Source organism: Anomalospiza imberbis, chromosome 2, assembly GCF_031753505.1.
Source record: "Anomalospiza imberbis isolate Cuckoo-Finch-1a 21T00152 chromosome 2, ASM3175350v1, whole genome shotgun sequence".
In the NCBI taxonomy this organism is placed as follows: Eukaryota; Metazoa; Chordata; class Aves; order Passeriformes; family Viduidae; genus Anomalospiza; species Anomalospiza imberbis.
In genome coordinates, this window is record NC_089682.1 from 3,486,709 (window position 1) to 3,508,854 (window position 22,146).

The 22,146-nt window shown below is 42.8% G+C and overlaps 1 protein-coding gene across 9 annotated transcripts in view; it reads right to left on the reverse strand.

Annotated features, from left to right (window-relative positions):
- ERG (ETS transcription factor ERG) overlaps window positions 1-22,146 on the reverse strand; it is a 139,950-nt gene that overhangs the window by 58,305 nt on the left and 59,499 nt on the right. For 3 of the 9 annotated variants that reach the window (XM_068179549.1, XM_068179547.1, XM_068179542.1), the window contains exon 1: window positions 2,160-2,320. The exons of the other annotated variants lie outside the window; for them this stretch is intronic. In XM_068179549.1, the coding sequence (XP_068035650.1) occupies window positions 2,160-2,177 (18 nt within the window). In that variant the 5' untranslated portion in view covers window positions 2,178-2,320. Of the gene's footprint in view, window positions 1-2,159; window positions 2,321-22,146 lie in introns of those variants that run through there. 9 annotated transcript variants of the gene reach the window in all.

Below are 22,146 nucleotides of genomic sequence, written 5' to 3' on the forward strand. Positions count from 1 at the left end.
TTAGTGATTCCACAGCTTCCCTAAAGAAGTCCGTGAATTCCCAGATAAGGCTCTCCACCTTCCTCAAGCACACTGGGAGAGCTGGGCTACCCACTGCCAGCAGACAACACAAGCCATTATATTAAATATTTATATGATTAAATATATATATATGTGTAACAGTTTAGCAAAAGCTAAACAAGCACCTGCCTGGCCTTCAAACGGAAGGTCATTATTTCAGAAACCCTTCAGTTAAAAGGCTTCTTTATCCACTCCCCATAGAAGAGGAATTGAAAATCTTTGGACCGTCTCAGTCTCATGTCAGAGCACATTTCCTGCACCTCGAGTACAAAGCACCTGTCATTTCTTTCCAGTCATTTCACATTTTGCACTACTGGCATAAATAAAATTTTAATTCTTGCTACAGCATGTAAGGCCTTCCCAGCAGCCTGGGCAGCAAAATCCTCAACATTTTGGGTTGTCTGGGACCTCCTGCAAGATTCACACTCCAGATGAGGAGGGAGAATTGTACATTTTTCCATTTTGCTGAGTACATTGCATTACCAGGCTGTATAAAACAGTTCTCCAAGTGTAAAGGCGGAGGTCAAATAATAACAATTAGGTATCATTTAGCAATTTTATAGCCTATTAAAATTCAGTCAATACGAAACATAAAGGAAATAAACAGCAGGAGTGACCTAAAATGCAAACGGTGTCCAATCTTGTGGGTGCCATTATTTTTGAAAATAAATTTTGTATCAATATTCTGATTAAGAGAAGCAAACCCATCATTAAAACCTCAGTACACAGCCCTCCTTTTAGCCAAAACTTGACTCTCTGAAACTCAGGATTTTCATTAAGTGCCTGTCATGTCCTGTGTGCTCTGTAATGCACGGCAAAACCAAAGGGAATTCAGTTTCAGGAGCTACTTAGCATTTAACAGATGCTGGCCAGCAATGCAGAGGAGAGTCAGATCTATGTCTCTATTGACAGCCCCATGAAAACATCAGTGATTACAAAAACCAAAAGGTTAATTTGACTTTTTAATCACACTGCCCTCAGGCACTACTGTCAGATTCCCAAAACCGTAACAAAATGCATCAAATGATCTTTAAAATGTAAACACTGGAGCAGAGTTTACTGAAATATCCAACTGCAGCCCTATCTATCCAACAGCCAGGCTTTTCCATACCCCTCATTAAATCTCTGACATAATTAGTAAAGTGCAGAAACACACAATGCCACGAAGAAAGCAAATACCTCAGTCCTGAATCCGATAATACCTTGATCCCAAACCTGATAAAACAACACCACATCGTCCTCCCTGTCCGTGCTCTTTATGTAAAATTAGTTTCACTATCACAAATCGCTTAATTACCGTTACATTCTGCAATTAATCACAGACATTGCTCTATTGGTAACTGCTGCCCAGAGAAACAAAAACTAGACAGACAGATTTATTCAACTTTCTAAGTGACACAGCCCCAAAAAACTCAGCAAAGCCATTCTTAAAAAAAAACCAAAAAAAAAACAAGAAAGCCAACAAACCATGCACCGAGATCAAAGTTATGCACCAAGAAGAGATTTTTATTGTCCAAAAAATTAAAACATGAACACGCCCGTGAGATCTCCCCACCACCATTAAAATAACATTCAGAAAGGTCCCGAGTTTAAGGTTAAGAGTTTCTAGAAAAGCACATAATTAACACCTGCATCAGAGAGAGAAACAAGAGCTGGTGCCTCTCCTTCCCATTTGTGTCCCCATCCGCAAGAGAAACATTTCAAAGTATCCAAAAGTTTAGCGCCCTTAGGAGCCCGGTTTTTCCTTCCAGTGTACACCCTCTCCCCTCATGGCAGAGCACAAACACATCCAAGTTGTCCAAGGGATACCTACAAGAAATTTCAGAAGCTCTCACAAAAGGGCTTCGTCTATGCAATCCACACCACTGAAGAGTGAATTTAAAAAACCCAATTTTTTTCCGAGTTTGAAGTTTTTAAGCCTTGCGGATGGTTGGAGTAGGAAAAAGGAAATTTACTAGGCAGTACAAAGGAAATCTTGTTGTCCTCTATTGTGGCAGTGGGGGTGTTGCCCAATTCTAACTTATCTAGGTTGATAAAGGAAACCAAAGAACACGCCAGTGAGAAAAAAATTCCAACAAAAAAAGGTACCCCCTCCTTACCTTAATAGTGCTTGCCATAATGTGATCAAGATTATTGATCGCTAATAATTGCTAATAATAATTATTGCTTCGCTCTGACCAGAAAGAAGTTTTGATGAGGTTGTTTAGAGCGGATGAGATTGTGCTAACTCTGGGAAATGAAGTCAGCCAATGGCAGGAAGAGGTTTCTATTGGTCCTGGCCACCGCAGCTCGAAGAAACAGGATATTTGGGAGTGAAGAGATAAGAGTCCTAAAACAATGTTGTTTTTCTTGATGATATGTGACTGAATTTTTAAAAAAAAAAAATTTGGTTGTTTTTTTGGTGTTTTTTTAAACAAAAAAGTCAATTGCCCGTGGCCGCCTGGGCAGGTGTGATCTGATGTGCAGTAAGTGTGACAGGCCACTTCGAGGCAGGATGCAGATGTCAGATGAAATGGGCCAAATTCAGCAGTGGTTTGATGCAGGCTGTTCACTGGGGAATTGCTGATCCAGGGCCAAAGCCAGGCTGGGTAAAAATGGGTGTAACTCCAAATATGTTAATGAGGTCTGGCCCTGCTTACTCCACATCTATATTTGTCCATGAACCTCATTCCTGCATTCCTGAGCTATTGACACTTTCCAGACTATCTGATTTAGCACTTTTTTTTCCTTAGAGAAGAAGCAGATAGGTTGGGGACAATAATTTCTTTTTGATGTCTCTTACTGAGGAGAGGAAGTCACAAAATGACATAAAACTTCAAAAGCAGATGCCTGAATGCCATAAACAATCTTAAATCTTCCATGTTCTTCCCTTAATTCACAGCTCTATCCATGAATGGAAATGAGATGGTTTCACTGGCAGTTTCCTTCCTGGTTAGAGTGTGATGGCCATTTTTTATTCAGTGTTATATTTTTATTTGTCCTTTCAGAGCACTTGGCGGTCATGGGGCATCCCAGAATTCCCAGGGGTGCAAACAAAACACTGTCCCTGTCGCAGGCCTTTGTAAAAGAGACCAGAACTTAAAAAAAAAAAAAAAAAAAAAAAAAAAAGTAAGAAAGGTAAAGTGCTTCCACAGCACCAACCAGGGTATTCCACTCAGGATCCTGTGCTGGCACAACCTTTCCACATTTAGGAGTCTCACAGTTTTTTATGTTTTCATGAAAGATAACAATTTCTGGTGTCAGGAGATCCTGAGCTTTCAGCCCGAAGAGAAAATCTTGAAAATACAACCCATAAAAATGGGAGGAAAAATTAGAATAAGTCAGGATTCATTCACTTTTTAAAAAACAATTTTATAAAGCTGGTCCTACTCTAACAGGTTTCTAATTTCTCATTGCTCCCTATGACAACATCCAACCATGGACAGGTTGCCTGGAAGATACTTCCAGCTGTAGTAAGGTCCTGCCCTCTGACCAGGGATTCTGGTATGATTAAAAGAACAAGAAATAGTGAATGGCTCACTGCAGCATTATTTAGTGGAAGCAGATGACCTCACCCTCTCCCAGTGCTGCCTTCTCCTGCTCCTTAGGAGAAAAAAAAAAAAAAAAAAAAAAAAGGAAATGGGAGTGTTGTTCTGTAGCTGGTGATGACTGCTGGCATTCAACACACAGTTTTTCCACACAAAGACAGCAGAAAGTCCCAGTGCACTTTTCCCCTCCTATCCTATCCCAAGAAAGGTGAAATGCATTTTTCCAGAGGTGCACATAGAGTCCCTCACTCGTTTGTCCTGCAGGTGCTGCTCCATCTCCCCTAGAGCAGGGCAGAGCAAAGGCTCATCCACCCTCCCCTGCTCGTGGGAATGACCCTGCCAGATCCAGGAAATTCTCATTTCCAGGTGTCCCATGGGGAGTTCAGAGCTGGGAATCCCTGGATGCAGCAGTGACAAACAGAATCACCAAGGCGGGAAAGAGCTCCAAGATGGTCAAATCCAATCTTTGGGACACAGGATCAACTCCCTGCACAAGATCAGTTTGGTTTTAGAGTTCACTTCAAGGAGGTCTGGATTCTTCCACTGCAAATATTATTTTTCGTGGCTTCAGAGCAATCTGGAGTCAGCACTGCTATACAATGTTTTATATTCTCCATTAGCTGGTTCATGTAGAAATGCAGTGTTGCACTGCTGAATGTGCTCTTGCCGTCTACATCCATTAAATTACAGTGCTCCTGCAGAGTAGGTAACTTTCCTATTTTCATTATGAACAGTATGAAAAGAAAGCAATTTATAGTAATTGTATTTCATGAGGATGTTGATTTCCTCCCTTTTCATCTCCAAACAATGAACAAGACAGCCAAAAGATTAGAACCTTTCTCTTGAAATTTCAAAGCATTGTATAATGTTTCAGTTGGGTGACTTCCACTCCAGTTAAGCCCCTGATATTTTGGTTTTTCCTCCAATATATCAAGAGGTTGCAAGTATCAGTTCCAGCTCCCCAGTGGAGAGGATCTAACAAATTCATTCACAAGCAGTTTTTAGTAATGATTCTTCTCCATCCCACCTCCATATACACAAACCTCCTCTTGGTTTACACAAGGATTTTGGAAGCATAAGGAGCGCTGCTGAGCTCTATTATTATTATATAAGTTTTACAGAGCCCACAGCCCAGTAAGGATTTTGCCATTTTAAGCTGGCACACATTCTGTGCCAAAGAATCCAGCGAAGTTTATTTGACTTTCAAACTAATACCCACAGGCAGATTTCTGAGTGCTTACGCTGAGGCTGATCCAATTGCAAGCAGAGCCTTGGTACTGTGAGGCAAGGAAAATATTGGGTTATCAAATCACCATCATCCAGTTGCAAAAGAAAAGGAGTACAAACACTTCCATAATTTTTCTCTTTTCTGATTTTTTAAGGTTAACTAGAAAGAAAAAATGCTTTTGTTCTGTTAGGCAACTGTGTTATTGTCTGAAACAATTGTCTGTGAGTTTGAAAAACTTGGTCACAAACAGAATAAAGAGGAAAAAAAATCCACACAAGTCACCTAATGCTCCCCTCTAATTTCTCTCTGAAGCTTGTCACCCTAATTTGTCCTGCCTCCATTCAGCTGGAATATTCTTCTTCCTTCAGCCTGCATCTGGAAACTAGGGAGCAGCAAAATTCCCCAGCATGTGTTAACACTGAACATGTGCTTCAGTGTCTTGATCAAAGCAGGGCAGTTGCACATACTTTAGAGTTACAGCTGTGCTTAAACTCTTTCCTGAACACCCTTAAACTCTGCTTGAAGTGCTTTCTACCTTTAGGACTCAAGAGTTCCCTCTTAAGAGAAGATCTTTCCAAACTGGAGATGAAGGATCCAATCTCTGCTGATCTAAGCCTGCTAAACCAACAGGGCCCTGTGTGGCAGGCACATTCTTCTGTCTCTTAAGATTTTTTCATAGAAGAGCACAGAGAGAAGAAAGAGAAAACAATTTCTATTTCTTCTCCTTGTTTTCCCCATGTGGAATGTGTTTGGAGAATTGTTCACCTGGGGTGATTGCTTGGTTGGATTCTGGTGAGGATTGTTTGAGCTGATGGCCAATCCAACCCACCTGTGGCTGGACTCTCAGAGAGGGTCATGAGTTGTGGGTTAGTTAGATATGGTAGTTAGAAAAGTAGGTTTGTAGTTTTAGTATCTCCTTTAAGTAGTATATTAATGTATTACAGCATAGTTCTAATAAAGAAATCATTCAGCCTTCTGAACTGGAGTTGGACATCAGCATTTCTTCCCACTGGGTTCACCTGCATTTACAATATCCCTGGACACAACCTGAAGATTTGGTTTGATCATGCAAAAAAAAAAAAAAAATCGATCAGACTGAGTCCTAAATGAAGAAGATGAAATTCCAAATAGAAAAGTTGTTTTGCTTGTTGCATCCTTTCTAGGATGTTCTAGAAATATGCTCAGTATGTTTGTACTCACCTCAACACCTAAAATGCATTTTACATGGCTTCAGCTGAGAGTGACTTGTCACACAGGCATGGAGTGACAGGACACAGGGAATGGCTTCAAACTGAGAGCAGGTTTAGATGGGATGTTGGGAAGGAATTGTTCCCTGGGAGGGTGGGCAGGCCCTGGCACAGGGTGCCCAGAGCAGCTGGGGCTGCCCCTGGATCCCCGGCAGTGCCCAAGGCCAGGTTGGACACTGGGGCTTGGGGCAGCCTGGGACAGTGGAAGGTGTCCCTGCCATGATAGGAGTTGGAATTAGAAGATCTTTAAGATCCATTCCAATCCAAACCATTCCAGGATTCCATGAAATATGAAGGAAATACATTGCAATATTCCCTGTGTAAATAGATCTGTAATCCTTCTTGCTGTCTGGGAGGTAAAGAACTCTGCTCTGGGCTGACCGAGAGATTAGAGACACACACTTCTATGGTAATAAGGTGACCTTCATCCCTTGAACTGTACAAAAATCTTTGGGTAAATAGCTGGAAAACTGGAGACACATTTCACCTTTATGTTGTGCTTGGTATGGTACATAGTGTCTGCAGGTGAGGGTACTAAAAGAAAAGACAGCAGAGAAAAGAATTGAGTTTTGTTCCTCTCACCAACCTTCCAGGTAAAAAGAACACTCTCCTCTAGGTAGAACCAGGCTACAAAGCAAAAAACTGGAGCACAACAGAAGAATTTGCACTGCAGTTTTTGGAAGCTGATTTTAAGAAGGCCAAGCAAATTACTGCTACTTCATGGCACATGAAGACACATATGTATAGGTCTCAATCCTCTCAAAAAAAAAATTCAGCATTTTGCCTAAATGCAGCTCCCAAAATCGGTTTGGCCATGCCCAATTTGCTGTGTGAGGGTCAAGTACACTCTTACCAAGCCCTTCAGCTGGACTGTCTCCCTCTAATTCCCAGTTTTCCATGGGCTCTGATGAAAATATCAGTGAATCTGCTCACAGAGGGGTAAAATCTCCCCTCACCACAAAGGAAAGTCTCACAATCAGGGTTTTACCAGTGAAACAAACATGCGCCCGGGAGAGAAAGGAATTCCAGTATGGGGCTGCAGGATCAGCAGCTCAGGGATGATGGGCTCTGCTCCCCTGCCCCTGGGAATGTTGTGCCCTTGAGGCTGCTGCAGGGACCTCTTCCTTCCATGTCTGAGTGGCTTTGATGCAGCACCAGGTCTGAGGGCACAGGACAAACTCCATCCTGGGATAAATGGGATCCAGCTCTGGGATGGAGGTCAGTTCCAGGAGGAAGGCACTGTGAATGGAGTCAGGCACTTGCATTCCCCAAAATCCAAACATCACGTGGACGTCAGCAGCCCATAAAGGCACGTAATTAAAATAATTATCACTACCTGATCACAGGGATGACATAACTTGCATCCCACAAAAAACCATCTTCTCCACCAGCACTGCTTCCAAGCTTTTGTGCCTCTCAATAATTCCCTCCCTGGAAGCACAGAGGAGGAGCAGGGAATGTCCCCATGCCTTTCCCTGTTCCCTGCCCTGTGGGCAGCCCTGTGGTCACTAGATGGTGCTCCCTGCCCCTGGAAAGGAGCATCCTCCACTCCAGGCAACGAGCAGCTCTTTCCCAAGTCAGCACTGATGTCTTTCAGTAAAGAGAATACTTTAAAAAAGGATTTTTTTCCTGCTGCCCTGGCACCCCTCATCACTGGACCCTGCACTCAGGGCTTGCTGTCGTAAGTGCATTCCCACTTTTGCTTCCCTTCAGCTGCTCCAAACCATGTGGACCATCAATCCCTCCATGACTTTTCCCCCATCCCCACCTTCCTTCCTCTCACAATGAACTGAAAACATGAGAGAGAACCTGATTTGGGGGCACCTTTTTTATTTAACATTACTTCATTAAATAACAGCAGTCAAGAATGGGTTGTTTTCCCATGGAAAAAGCTTTACAGAAAATAAATGCTGGAGGTTTTCTGAGTGAAAATCAAAGTATTTAATTTACCAACTCTTTATCCGTGACTCAAGCTACCTAAGATTTTACCAGCCAAAATATTTTTGGTGGCTACACCGCTGCTTGCCCGCCTATTCTGGAGACCAGCTTTAGTGGCTACATGAAACAAACACCACAGGGCTGGGAAATGAAGCAGAAGCTCCGTTTAGATGACACTGGAATTATTTTCAACAATCAATGCACGTCCTTCATAACAGGGAAGTGCTGACACCCATTTGCAGATAGGGAATTGAATTCCTCTCTGTTGAAGTGGGATTCACTTCATCACACTTGAAGGATTTTAAATGCAGGTGTCAGAACTACCCTAGTTCTCCAAGATTTCTGCAATTCCCAACACAACCACCTTCATAATTTTGTTCAATCTCACCTACAACTGCTGCTTGAAAAAGATGAGATGAATTGCACCATTAAAGTATTTCTCTTCTCTTCCCTACAAAGGGAACCTCTGCTATTCCCAGCTTTTGGATAATTCTGTTTATATGAGATGAATCTCACCTAAACTTTCCTTCCTTTCTTCCTTAATTTCCCACCTCTGAAATATCAATTTGTACCACCAAATGCCAAAGGGGTGCTGTGTGGATTGATTAATTAATTGATAAATTAAAGTGCACTAAAATTTTTAGCTCAAAGTTGCCTCTGATATGAAAACCTTTGTATTTGATGAAAACCTTTATTAAATATTAAATATATAGGAAAACCTTTATTTTGATGCTAATTTAAAGATGGTTAAGTGACAATGATAATGCAGGACACACAAAAAAATCCCCAAAACAAGACAAAACACCAAACCAAAATACTTTTTCAAAAAGCAACTTCTCTGCATGGGAAAAAGAGGCAACCTCTAGGGCAAAGGTCAACATTTTTCCTCACTTTCTTCCAAATGTTTTAGGTAATTTTAGCTGAACTACACAATGGTTTGAAGTGGTTGTTTGTCAGTGTCCTTCAAAGTCCTCCCATCCCTGGATTGATGGCCACTCCACACAGCAAATATGTCTGGAATATTGGATTTCTACCCTGTATTAGTGAGGCTGCTCCAAGATTTTCATCAAGAATGGAACCTATTAAAGTGTCTCTCACACTCTGCTGTTTGGGACTCTCTTGATATTGTACTTCTTTGTTAGTGGCTGTGAACAAGAAACAGATGTGGAATATCAGTGTTTGAAACTCAGTGACCCCGAAAGACCAGGGCTAATCCAGATCATTCTTAAAAACTGAAACCTGCCACTCTTTGAGCACCTTGAGGTCCATGCCCACACTCAGGGATAAGCCCATCCCCACTCCAGCAGACAGAAACAGAAACCCTCAAGACTGTGAAACACCTTTATGCTAACTGTGAATTCAGGTGTAGTTTAAATATTTGAAAAACAGCAAAAAAAAAAAAAAGGATTTCCCATCAGTCTTTTTCCTCAGTGTCAATCAGCCTTTTTCCACTAAGACAGCTGCCCTCCACCAAAGGGAAATTCTCTATTTTGCCATAAGATTCAGTGAACTCATTAGAAATTAGGCATCTGGGAAGTGTGTTGTTACATCCTCTAGGAATATTCCCAAGAACCAGGCTGTGTGATCCAAAAAGGATCCATAAAATCCACACATTTCTGTAACTTTCTGATATTTCTGTCTCTTGCTAAGACCCACTAATACCATATGCCTTGTGAGGTAAAAAAAAGTAAATAATTCACTTTTAACTAACACTGCTTAGCTACACGGTTTTATAATAATTACAAAATTAAATTAAATTAAAATACTGATCACATTGGATCTGTAAGGCCTGGTGTCAAATACCAACTATTCCAAACACACAAGAAATTGCACGTTAAGTCCTACCTGATCTGATTTCTGTATTTTCAAACCTCAGTACGTCTAGAGTAAGACATTTCCAACAGCATATAAGAAAATGAGATTATTATCTTTAAAGTACTACAGTGAAATCAAAGGACTTGGCAACAATAAATGAAAATATTTTCTCCTGAGGACTACTCATTTACTTTAATGGATAAAAACTGTGGGCATTTAGAAAAAGAGCACTGAATATAGTTAATTGCCAAGTTAAATCTAACTCAGAGCTTTTACAGACCTGGGATTTGTCATGATCACCACAACCTTTTCACCCATATCTAAAGCACTTAGTAGGTCACAGAGCGTTTTAATAAATAAATATAGAATAAGAATATAGCATCAAGAAATGAATACATATAAATGAAAAGAAAGACAATGTCCTGCTTCCACCAACATGAATGGCAAAGCTTCTTTTGCTCCAATGGGAGTAATGTTTCAACCCACTGGGAATTCAACCAAATGACACAAGATGACAGTTTTCTGCGAACTGGAAATTCTGAGTTTCAGAGGGCTCTAATTTAATCGTGCTACAAGGCAAAAAAAAAGTGCTACCCAATAACAAAAAATAAGCAGAAGTGAAAACAGGGAGGGAACCAGTAATTGATTGGATTTAATGCACGATTTAAGGCTGGGGAAAGAATCCCTAAAGCCTTCTCCTACTGTGAGAGGCTTGCCAGACATGTGTGAAAAGCTTGCTACGACATATGTGTTGAATTACCTTGGTAGCCCATGACTTTCCCAACAACCACTCACAATTAGCTGGGATCCAGTAGAAAAGGAATTAAATTCTGTATCCAGCATTATTCCACGGGATGGGGCACTTACTCTGACAGGATCTGTGTTTTGGGACTGGCCCTAGAAAATGCCAATTTTTTTTGTGGCAGGCACCTGCATGCTGTGTCTGCATCTCTATTTTCGACTGAAAGGTGAATTTTCAGATGATCCTGTCAGGATCTGGCTTTGAATCACTTGATTTCACTCACTCCAGAATTAGCCCAGAATGTCTCATACTGCAGGATAGCGACTGGTCTACAGAAGAGACCGCTTAAAACATTTGGATCTAAATTCCTGCTGCATTTCCCAAAGAGGAGCAGTGGAAATCTGGACAGGATGTCCTTGAGGGAAAGTCTGTCCCAGGCTGTCCCTCCAGCAAGATGTGAGGATCTTGATGGAGGTGTGAGCCTCTTTTCCCCCATGACGTTCTAACCATCATCCTACACAATTCCCTATTAACAACCAAGACAGGAGGAAAAGCTGGGAGAATCTGGATTGTTCACCTGCACAGGAGAAGCTTTGGGCTGAGCTCAGTGTGGCCTTGCAGGGCCTGGAGGAGCCCCAGGAAACCTGGAGAGAGACAATTTCCAGGGCATGGAGGGACAGGACCCAGGGAATGGCTCCCACTGCCAGAGGGCAGGGCTGGATGGGAGATTGGGAATTGGGAATTGTTCCCTGGCAGGGTGGGCAGGGGCTGGGATGGAATTCCCAAAGCAGCTGGGGCTGCCCCTGGATCCCTGGCAGTGCCCAAGGCCAGGTTGGTCACTGGGGCTTGGAGCAGCCTGGCACAGTGGGAGGTGTCCCTGCCATGGCAGGGGGGGACTGGATGGGCTTTGAGGTCCCTTCCAACACAACCCATTTTGGTTTGTTAGTGGCCAATAGGTTATGGTAGGAGGGCCAAAAAAATGTTACTCATGTCATCGTCATTTTATTTTTATGATCTGGCATTAAAAAAAAAAAGGAAAAAGAAAAAGAGAACAGGAAAGAAAAAGAAGAAAAAAATTCCTTAGACTTTAAAGTAACTGAGATTTATGTTTTAGTTGAGTGGTAATATTTCATAGCTTTTCAGTTCCTAGGTTCAACAAAGGACACTGCTGGTACCTGTGATGTGTCACTTGGTGACTGTAACTGCTGGATTTCTTCCTAATGATCTCATTTTGGATTTGGAAATAACACCACAGACATGAACTCCAGTCCTGCAAAGACTCACAGCTGGCTTATCTTTACACAACGCTACGTTCTCACTGAGTTCAGTGAAGACTACATAAAATGTAAGGAACAAATTATGGATGTGGTTTCACAGGTTTGGGGCGTTATTTTTTTTTTAATTTTCATTTTTTATGAGATGTTTCATTGTAGCTGTTACTAAGCCTGGCTAGGTTCCTTCACACCCCACATGCACAAATTATTGAAGCCACTGGTTTTATGTCCAGTATGAGTCAGTCACCTGTGAGATTTATCACTGCCATCAGAGCTTCAGGCGATTTAAACAGCAAGTGAAAAAAATGCAGAAAAATTTCAGAAAACCTGGACTTCCCTGCCTGATGTGGAAAATTGACCTTCCACCCTGAGCTGCTGACACTACTGAGAGAGCCAGGGCAACCCCAGGAGTTTCTCAGCAGATCAGCTTATTTTGCCAAATAAACACAGGTATTTAGGGTGGCCAGGTGGTTTAACACCTGAACACTCAAACACAGAGCTCCTTCCTCACCAAGGTTCCAGATCTTCCAGGACCTCTCACCACTCTCATCTCTTCCACCACAGCTCAGTGAAACCATATTTATTTATGGGCAATGCAGATATTTACCAAAGAATGGTTTTGGGAACAGCTGAAGACATTTATTAGCTCAGGACAAACTTGCTGGTCTGAAGAGAATTATCACAGGCTTTGAAAACACCAAGCATTCCCTTGAGCTGGTATTTTTAAGTGGTTTCCACACTTGCTTTTCAAGGCACTTGTGCAAGCAAAGGAAGGAAAGAGGATGATTCTCAAAGGTTTCCAGGAGGGAACCCCCAGTCCTTTGCCCACAGTAGCCCAGGACATGCCCAGGCTCAGCACTGGGATCATCTGCATCCCTGAACTTCCAACACAGCAGTGCCAGGAGAAGACTCACCACTCAGTACCTCCCTCCAGAGCTCAACCTCGCCCTTGTTCCTCAATTCTCCTGGGAGAAGTGGGACAGAAGGAATTGCAAACACCAGAACGACAATATGACACTTTCTCAGACACTTTCCTGAATCAGAATCTTCAATCCCAAACTTACCCCGGGTCCTGCAGATCAGCAGCCCCAGGTCTGGGGGTCAGGGAAGCTTGGTTTGCCTTTGGAATATCAACAGCACACGGGAATAAAGTGATGAAGGAGTGCATTTCTCTCCAAGCTATGTTTGTGCAGGCTTTGTTCAAGCCAAGCATGTGCAGAACCAAAGCATCTGCCAACATCACAAGTAGGATCCAAGCAAGTCCATGGAGACACTGCCAGCCACACAGCTCTCTCCACGAGGAAAGAATTTGGAATGCCTTATTTGACACAGAACCATGTAATTGAAGAGTCAAAAATCAGACTCAGTGGTTCTAATCAACTGCCAAAAACTGGGGTATTTTTTCTGGCTTGAGCTTCTAATAGGAATATTAAAAAACACAGAAAAGTTACAGCAAGGCTGATGTTACTCAGCTGTCATTCCAGAAACTGTCCTTTAAAAAAAGAATTGCAGGGGTAGCAAATAAGATGATATGAGTTAGTTCAAGTAAGGTTGGTAAACATTGCTTTTTCAAGCTACCTATACCAAACCACAGGACCTTGTGCACCATGAATATCCAAAATCATATGTGGTGACTTATGTTATTAATCTAAATACCGTACAAAAGAACTCAAAACAATTGACTCTTCAATTACAAAGATGATTTTCGTGTGTTCAGGTCTTAACAAAATGTTCAGCTGCTACAGGTGAAGGCTCATTTGGAGGGATTTTCTCCCTCAGGTTAATTTTCTTATTGAGTCAGGTGCCTTTTTTTCTACACTTTAAAAAAAAAAATCTTAATTTTTAAATCTGTTTTAAGTTACTCAACCATTTTTAAATTGGAACACGTCTAGATTAAAATTAATCTCATGCACTAAAGTACCTTATGGAAATGATGCACATAAATTCATGCTCTAATCACCGTGTTCTTTCAGGCTTCAATTGCATGGAGATTCCCTGGGCAAGACAATGGGAAGAGCCTCCTTCCCCAAATATTTAGAATACCCAAGGAAGGGGATGCAGAGGATACAGCATGGTAACAAACATCTTCATAACGTGGGTAAATCAGGCTGCATAAAACAGATTATTAGGAATGGGACTTTACTGGGGGATGGTTTTTGAGGAGAACTGCTGACCAACGATATCAAAGCAGCAGACTGAAAGTGAAGGAAACTTGTGGTTTCTTTATGACTCGGAGATGAATTCTTTCATCAGATTAACCACTTCTGAGAGCATCCGGCGTGTCTGACACACTCGGGGGACAGCCAGGGCCTATTCTAAGGCACTGCACGCAGGGGCTGACTCAGGAGAACATCTTTATTCAGGAAGGACATTTAATTTTAGATTTCACTCTAAGCAGATGCTCAAATCCCATTACACTTGGTGTCTTAGGTTGGAAATGAGGGTGTGTGTTCTATCCCCATCTGTCAGAGCTGGGGCAGTTCTCTGCTGTTCTCTGGGCAGTTCTTTCTTTATCTCTCCCACAGCCAATCCTCCCTCCAGGAGATCTCTTCTGTTCATAGGCTATTAATTATTAATTATCTTCTGTTCATGGCCAGTGAGTGTTCCTGCATGGCTGAGAAAATTCCATCATCCCATGGGGAGATGCTCCGCCCAGGGGAGGAGCCAAGCATTCCTACCTGGATACAATCTGACTTTGGGAACACCACAGCAGCCTTTGCCCACTGCATTCCCAGAGGAGCAGCTTTCTTCCCCACTGCATTCCCAGAGGAAGCCCAGGCCCATCTCCACCAGCCCTGGAGCTTCAGAGGAAAACTCCAGCCTTGTGCAGGATCCCTGCTCCAGCAGAAGCACAGCTGGCACTGCAGGAGGGCTGAGCCACTATGGAATGGGACTGCTGCCACCACCCTGACCCACAGGCTGCCAGGGCCTGTGCTGACTCTGGCAGTGGTGTTTTGGTTTTGGTTTGTCCCAGCCCAAGTGCAAATGAAGCCACCCAGGTGGGCACAAAAGCAAAGTTTATCCTCCAGCAGCTCCACACAGGAGCTGTTATTGAGCCTCTGTCTTTTGGTGAAATTTGTGATGGCTTTGTAATCTAATCTAATAATAGGCAACCTAATATTCTACAAGGTATTGGTCTCCTTGTGAGACTCAACTTTCATGAACATCAACCACTGGGGAAGGATGTTCCACATTGTTCTCAGCTTCAGTGGGTTCCCAGAGCTTTCCTTCATGGAATAATTACAAAGATATTTGCCAGGATAAGTTGATGCTACTTTTTATCAAGTGAAATCAATTCGGAAAATAATTAAGAAATTATCACACTTTTCTTCTCCAAGCAAGCAGGAAAATGTCTCTAGTCTGCCAAGACATCCAATTAGCTGAGGGAAACCAGTTTTGCCAGGTTTTGGAGAAACGCAACAGGATTCTCTGGCAAAGAATGGAAACTGGTGGTCAGGAAATTATTTGGGGAAATAATCACGGAAATGACTAAAATTTATTTTAAAGGATTTGCTGGTGGGAAAGAATATTTCTGTGCTGGCACAAGGATACAAACATTTGTGAAAAACTTAGGGCAAAGTTAATGGAGGAGAGCTCAGAGTAAATGTTTTGAAGAAAACACTGTTGGAGGAGGCAGCTTTTTGTATTACAATCTCCATTTCTTTCAACCTCCAGGAAAGGTCATTGATTTAATCAAAAGCTTTCTTTTCCCCCTTTGGTCAGACTCCCAAATGCACATACCATCAAGATCTGCTGCACAGAAATAATTTGAAGCAAATCTTCTAAAAAGGGTTTTGAAGATGCCTGCCAGTAGAACATTGTGCCTCACAGCTATAATATCAGAAAAAGCCATTCAATTTAAATTAATATATTTGGCCAGACAGCTATATTAAAATTCTTGTTGTTTTTTCAGTTATAATGGTAGCCTGTGGTATGACTAGCCCCCCTCAAAAATCTGTGTAGTTATTGCCTTTCTCTTGCCTAGGGTGCATCACATGTTTTTGATTTGGACGATCTGCGTTGCGCTACCTCATTAAAACAAACATTTATGCAAAACAAAGGCCATGTATCACAGGACAGGGCTCGGGAGCCAGCTTTGAAGGCTGCAGCCTTCCAAGAGCATCTTCCAAAGCAGAGCTTCCGCCGGCCCAGCTCCACTTGTGCTGAACATTTGTGGATGATGTCAGCCACGCGCAGTGCCCCCCAAGCCCCCACCAACAGGGAGGCTTCAAAAGCGATGCTGGGAGCAGCTGTGGAGCAGGGAAGTGGTTGCTGGGAGAATGGAAAATTTTCTCCTGTCCCTTCTTGGAGCAGCAGCCCTGCCCTGAGGAGCTGGAGGTGCTGGACAGCTCCGCTTCTCCAGGGCCACCGCCCTGGGACAACCCTGCCCTCCTCCCAAAGGCCTCCCACCCCTGCAGGTGGGGAAAAACTAAGGGAAAACGACTGCCAGAGCATCTGTGCAGGGAATCAGGAGTGTGTGTTCTGGAGAAATTCTGTTTCCTGGGTCGTTTGCAGCAACTGCTTTCAGTTGAGGTTATTTTTGTCCTTAGAAATGTCAGGTTCTCTCCCACTGGAGAAGGAAAGTTCCTCACTTCAAAAAAAAAGGACATTGACTCCCTCACTTCAAAAAAAAAGGACACTGAGATGTTGGAGTATGTCCAGAGAAGGGAATGGAGCTGGGGAAGAGGTGGAACATGAATCTGATGAGGAGAGGCTGATGGAACTGGGAAGGGGCTGAGCCTAGAGAAAAGGAGGCTCAGAGGGGACCTCACTGTCCTGCACAGCTCCTGACAGGAGGGGCAGTGATGGGGGGTCAGGCTCTGCTGCTGTGTCCCAAGGGAAAGGAGGAGAGGAAATAGCCTCAAATGGCACCAGGGGGGACTCAGGTTGGAGACTGGGAAAGAAAATTTCCCTGGCAGAGTGGTCAGGCCTTGGGATGAGCTGCCCAGGGAGGTTTGGAGTCACTGGAATTGTCCCAGCGGAGCCTGGATGTGGCCCTTGGGGACAGGGTTTGGGGTGATGCTGGTGGGGCTGGGCTGGGACTGGATGATCCTCGAGGGCTCTTCCCACCTCATTGATTCTATGATTCTCCAAAAAGAGCTTCAGATAAATAGTTTAAATGCAGACATTACAGATGTCTGAAGGCAGATGAAATGAAACCTAACAAAAAATCCCTAACATATATTAATTTGTATACACATTTTCTTTAAAAAAGCAAACAAAAAAACCCTCAAAAAACAAACAAGCAAAAAAACCTCAAGTGCCAGGGTTAATGATTTTCATCCAAATCTTCCAAGCTTCTCATATGCCAAACTACATCACTGCTAATTTAACAAAGTTTACACATGCTGGATTTTGGTTACAGATGTTACAGAACCTGGGTGATTATCATGGTTCTGTATAATGTATTCCTCACATAATGCTTTATCATTATGTGTCAAAATATGTAGGCAAGTATTTGCATACTGTAAAAAATATTTACCTTTTGGCATTTCTGACACTTCACAAGCTCATTTTTAATCACTTATCTTCATGAGTAAATAAACACTGCTAGTAAAAATTCAGAAGAATTTTCTACACACTCCTTTGAAATGTGGCACAATTAGTGACTGTGTTTATAACTCCATACAGAAAAGGAATTACCAGCCTGTGTGCTACCTCAGCCTTCCAAAATAAGTACAGCCAATCCATATACTCTACTGTTGTAAAAAAAGTAAATATTTTTAGTTTTTGATGTGGCACGTTTTGAAGTGACTGACGTGAAATTATGGCAAGGCTGTGATGTTTTGGAGGCTGAGGATTCAAGTAACTTTTCACTGAGTATTTATTTGTGGGAGTTCTGCACAGAATGATTCCAAAATGAGCCCTGCTGGATTTGTTTCTGGCCCGTAACTTGGACAATTTCAATCATCCAGCAACAAAATCTACTACAGGAAATGCAGGGAGCTCACCACTCCCACAGTTTGAGTACAGGTTTTTAAATCAACTTAGTAAATTCAGGCTGAGGCTTGCTCAAGCTATGAATGGACTGATGCAATGTGTGAATTACTTCAAAATAATATCTGTACATATCTGTACAAATATGCAGGAAATAACTCCATGTACATGGATAATCATGGAAGAAAAAACAACAATATTTAGAACTTAAACAGCTTGTTAAAATATACTCAAACACTTAGCCTTAAGAGCTCTATGCACCAGTTTATCATGTCATCTCCTCTGGATGACTGTATTACCTCCTTTTTTTTTTTTTTAATAGACTAATTATGCTTAGAAGTGAGAATTTAAATTCCTTTTACAAAGCTAGCAACTTTACTTTTAAAAATACATGCTATTATCTTGCATTGAAGCCTGCCAAAATAAAATAGCAAGGAGAGATACAGTTCATCACCAGTACAAGTATATACAGAGAGCCAAAAAAAAGAGGGTGAGGGTTAAATCCTGTCTCTGTTAAAGCCAGGGGAGTTTCATCACTGTCTTCCTCAGAGCCTGCACTTCATCCCAGCTACTCATAACACTTTTCATATTTGATAGGGGACAATTTAAAGTGATAAATAGCAGCCAAACTGCACATGTGTGTGAGCAGGGGAAGATTTCAAAACAGCCTCAGTGTCGAAACTAAACTACTTCTGTCAGTTTGGAGATATTTTGGCCTACCAGGCTAAAGCTGAGTTTAGGGGAAATATTTCTTCTTGTGCCGATTATCTGAAAGCTCCAGGCTGGTCAGACTGGCTCCTCCTGGAGCCACCTACTCAGATGTGAAGTTCAGGCTTGCCCAGATTTCAAATGGGGTTACCAAGCTTCACTCAGAAAATGAAGTTATTTCTATTCATATGTCCATATATCAGTTTAAGATCTAGTTTCAGGCAGAAAAAAAGAGGTCTCACACAGCTCTAAAAAAAAATATGCTTTTTCCTCATTTCCTGTTGGTAAACCTCTATTGCAAAGCCCTGAACCAGAAGCCACATTCACAATGTCTGCAGCTCTGTCCATCTGGAACGTGCTGCAAAATTTCACCTTTGAGACCTGGTACCCATGGATGCTGAACCAACCATCATCATCATCAAGGTGGGAAGAAGCTTTCAGAATCATCCACTCCCAGTTTTCAAGAAATTCTCCTACATTACTTCAATTTTATTCCCTTCGGAGAGCAGAACTCTTCAAAGCAGGGAAGTTTAATATCTTACATGGCTTTCCTGACAGTGGGTTCATTAATATCTACCTTTGAAACAGCAATTTCATATCCTCAGTCTCTTTAAAGGATTTATAATTTTTTTGTTTCTTGGAAAACAAAAACGAAAAAACTTTAAAGATATTTTTTAGAGAGTTTTGCTCCTGAATATAGAGAATGGATAAGAAAACATGTTTATGCTTTGGAGTAAAGCAGCCAACAGATGATTTGAGGATGGATTTCTACTGATTTGCTACCTGAAGATCAAAGTCATTAAAATGCAGACTGACAGCAATGAAAGTTATGTAATTACAGATTCCTTCCTTTCTTTAAAGCACCTCTCCCTTCAAAAAACGTTTCCTCTGCTCCGTCTAGTGAAGTATTTCAGGAAACTCCCTGACAGCTTATCTCTGGAAGAGGGAGGAATGAGATGTGTGGGCTCTGCCCACATGTGTGAAGCTGATCCTTGTCTCCCACATCCAAGGCAATTTTTAGCCAAAACTGTTTGCTGGCCCAGAGGGAATAATGGTTTCAAGTTAAAGCCACATGCAGAGCAAGACAGAGAGAAGAGATGCTACCCCCTGTCAAGCCTCTCAGATGTCTGGCTCTAAAAATACTTTTCTCATGTCTGCCATGCCAAAACCAGTAATATTAACAGTGCTGCTATTACAGCCAGCACTTCCAAAACTGCCTTCTCATTAAAGTCTCTCATCCAAAACAGTTTAAATCCTCTATATCTAAACCACATGAAAGTCTGTAACAGTGGGGACAGGCGTTATCTGAGCCTCACCCAGGCTGGTTTGCTCATCAGGAGCTAGTAAAGCAACTGAAATCACGGGCCCACTGTCCAGTTTCCTGGAAAAATGCGGTCAGCCACACACTCTCTGTTGCACAGCTCCACCCAGGCTCTCACAGCCCTCATTTTTATCATATTTTTTCAGAAAAGCCCAGCTGACACTGTGGGAAGTCCTGCAGTACCAGATCCCAGTGTTGCCATTAAACTTGTCTTGGAGAGCTTCTACTTAAGGCATGTACTTATAAGATCAGGAGAATTTGCACCCTTTAAAGACAAAACCCATCATTTTGAAGCTGCTGGTTAATTTCTTCAGTTTGAGATTTCCCTCTGCTGTGAAGGGCAATGGATGCCAAGCCTGACCCTACAACCCTCAATGGGGCTGTAAGGGTTGTATGTCCCTCTATGGGACTCAAACATCCCGTAGATTTTAAGAGGGGCATGAAAAAATAAATTCCTTTCAGAAACTTTCACAAAGGCAAATTATTAACTTAATAATTAATTATTAATTATGTCAGGAAGCTTTGATCCCTAGCACTGGGCATCCAACAAGGTGCCAAGAAGATGCACCAAGCTCTTCTTAGTGGTGCCAAGCAATGGCCCCAGAGCCACGGGCAGGGGCTGAGCCCAGCAATTCCCCTGCCCAGGAGGCACAACTTCTGCCCTGGGCAGTGCCCAGCCCTGAGCAGAGCCCAGAGAGGCTCTGGGGTCTCCTCCCTGGGATATTCCAGAGCCATCTGGACACAGCCCTGTGCCCTGTGCTCTGGGTGACCCTGCTGGAGCAGGGAGGTGACACCAGTGACCCACTGTGGGCCTTCCCAACCTCCTCCATCCAGTGATTTTGTATTGTTTACCTCAGAAATGTTTCTGGTTGTTCTTTGTTTTTAACTTCTGCATCTACGTGGCATCTCTTTCCCTGATAAATTCATCCTTCTAAAAGATGCATGAAGTGGGAAAATGTTTCTGCCTCCTTTGCTGGCCAGGTGCCATCTCCTCACTGCACAGCAGGTGACTGAAGCAGAGGGAGACCTCAGGATGGAACAGGCAACAGGTAGAGATGTGTATCTTTCTGAAGATGAACAACTGAGGAGGGGAGAGAGGCTGAGGTCACTTGGTCTGCCCAGATGGAGCAGACGACACTGAGGGCAGAGCTCTCTGGGATCTGCAGCTCCTCCCGAGGGACAGCTCCAATCTCTGGGATAGGGACCCGGACACCATCCAGGGAGGGCTGGAGCAGGGCCAGGAGGGATTTAGGTTGGGTTTTAGGGAAAGATTCTTCCCCCAGAGGGTGCTGGGCACTGCCCAGGCTCCCCAGGGAATGGGCACGGCCCCGAGGCTGCCAGAGCTCCAGGAGCCTTTGGACAGCGCTGCAAGGGATGCCCAGGGTGGGGTTGCTGGGGGTCTGGGCAGGGCAGGGGTGGGACTGGGTGATCCTTGTGGGTCCCTTCCAGCTCAGAATATTCCTTATTTCTATGGAACAGAGACCACCTGGGTTGTTACCTCCACCTGGTGTTGGCTGCAAGGATAAGCCAAGAACAAACCTGTTTTGTCTTCCCCTCATCCTGAAGTGAGAAGGGTGAGAAGCCTGCCGGGGCTGCAGTTTATTCATACCTTGTTTATTCACACTGAGGGCCTGGCCTCCTGTGACCAACCATCACAATTACCAACAATTTGCTGAGTGGCCCCAGTTTTCCAGAAGTGCTGCAGACTTTTCCAGAGGCTGTAGGGACCTGGCAACCATTTCCTCTGAGTGGTTGCCACATCCTCCCCCAGCACTGGCTCAGCTTCAGCCATGAGTGAAGGGACTCCTATAAAAATTGTCTGAAAAGCACTCAGGGATTGCTTCAAGATAAAATCTGCAGCTCTTCACCATATGGTGCAAATGGCCAGGAATAAAGTCCCTCCTTGTCAGGAAAAGCTAAAATCTGCCAGAGGCACGGGGATCCTAGCTAGGAGTGATACCATGGTTGGAGGGTTGTGCACCTGGATCTATTTTAAAGGACATTTTCTGTCATGGAGAAAAAATAAAGATAAAATTATTTAATTTTTAGGGAGAGCCAAGCAGACACAAAGTGTTAAAGCAAAATATTTCACTGAGCACCTAAAGAGACAGAATTAAATATATTTTTTTAAATTATATGTAATTCTACAAGTACTGTTGAAAGGAAAATTAATATACAGAAGGGAATAATGAAACTTTAAAATGTCACAGTCACATGAGAGACTTTGTCCCTCCTACCTCACACAGAAAACATTTTTTAAAAATGTAGCAACTTGTAAATCCAAATTGCTAATCCCTGTACCTCTGACACCTTTAACTGGATGCTAAAACTACCCAAGACAGCCATTTG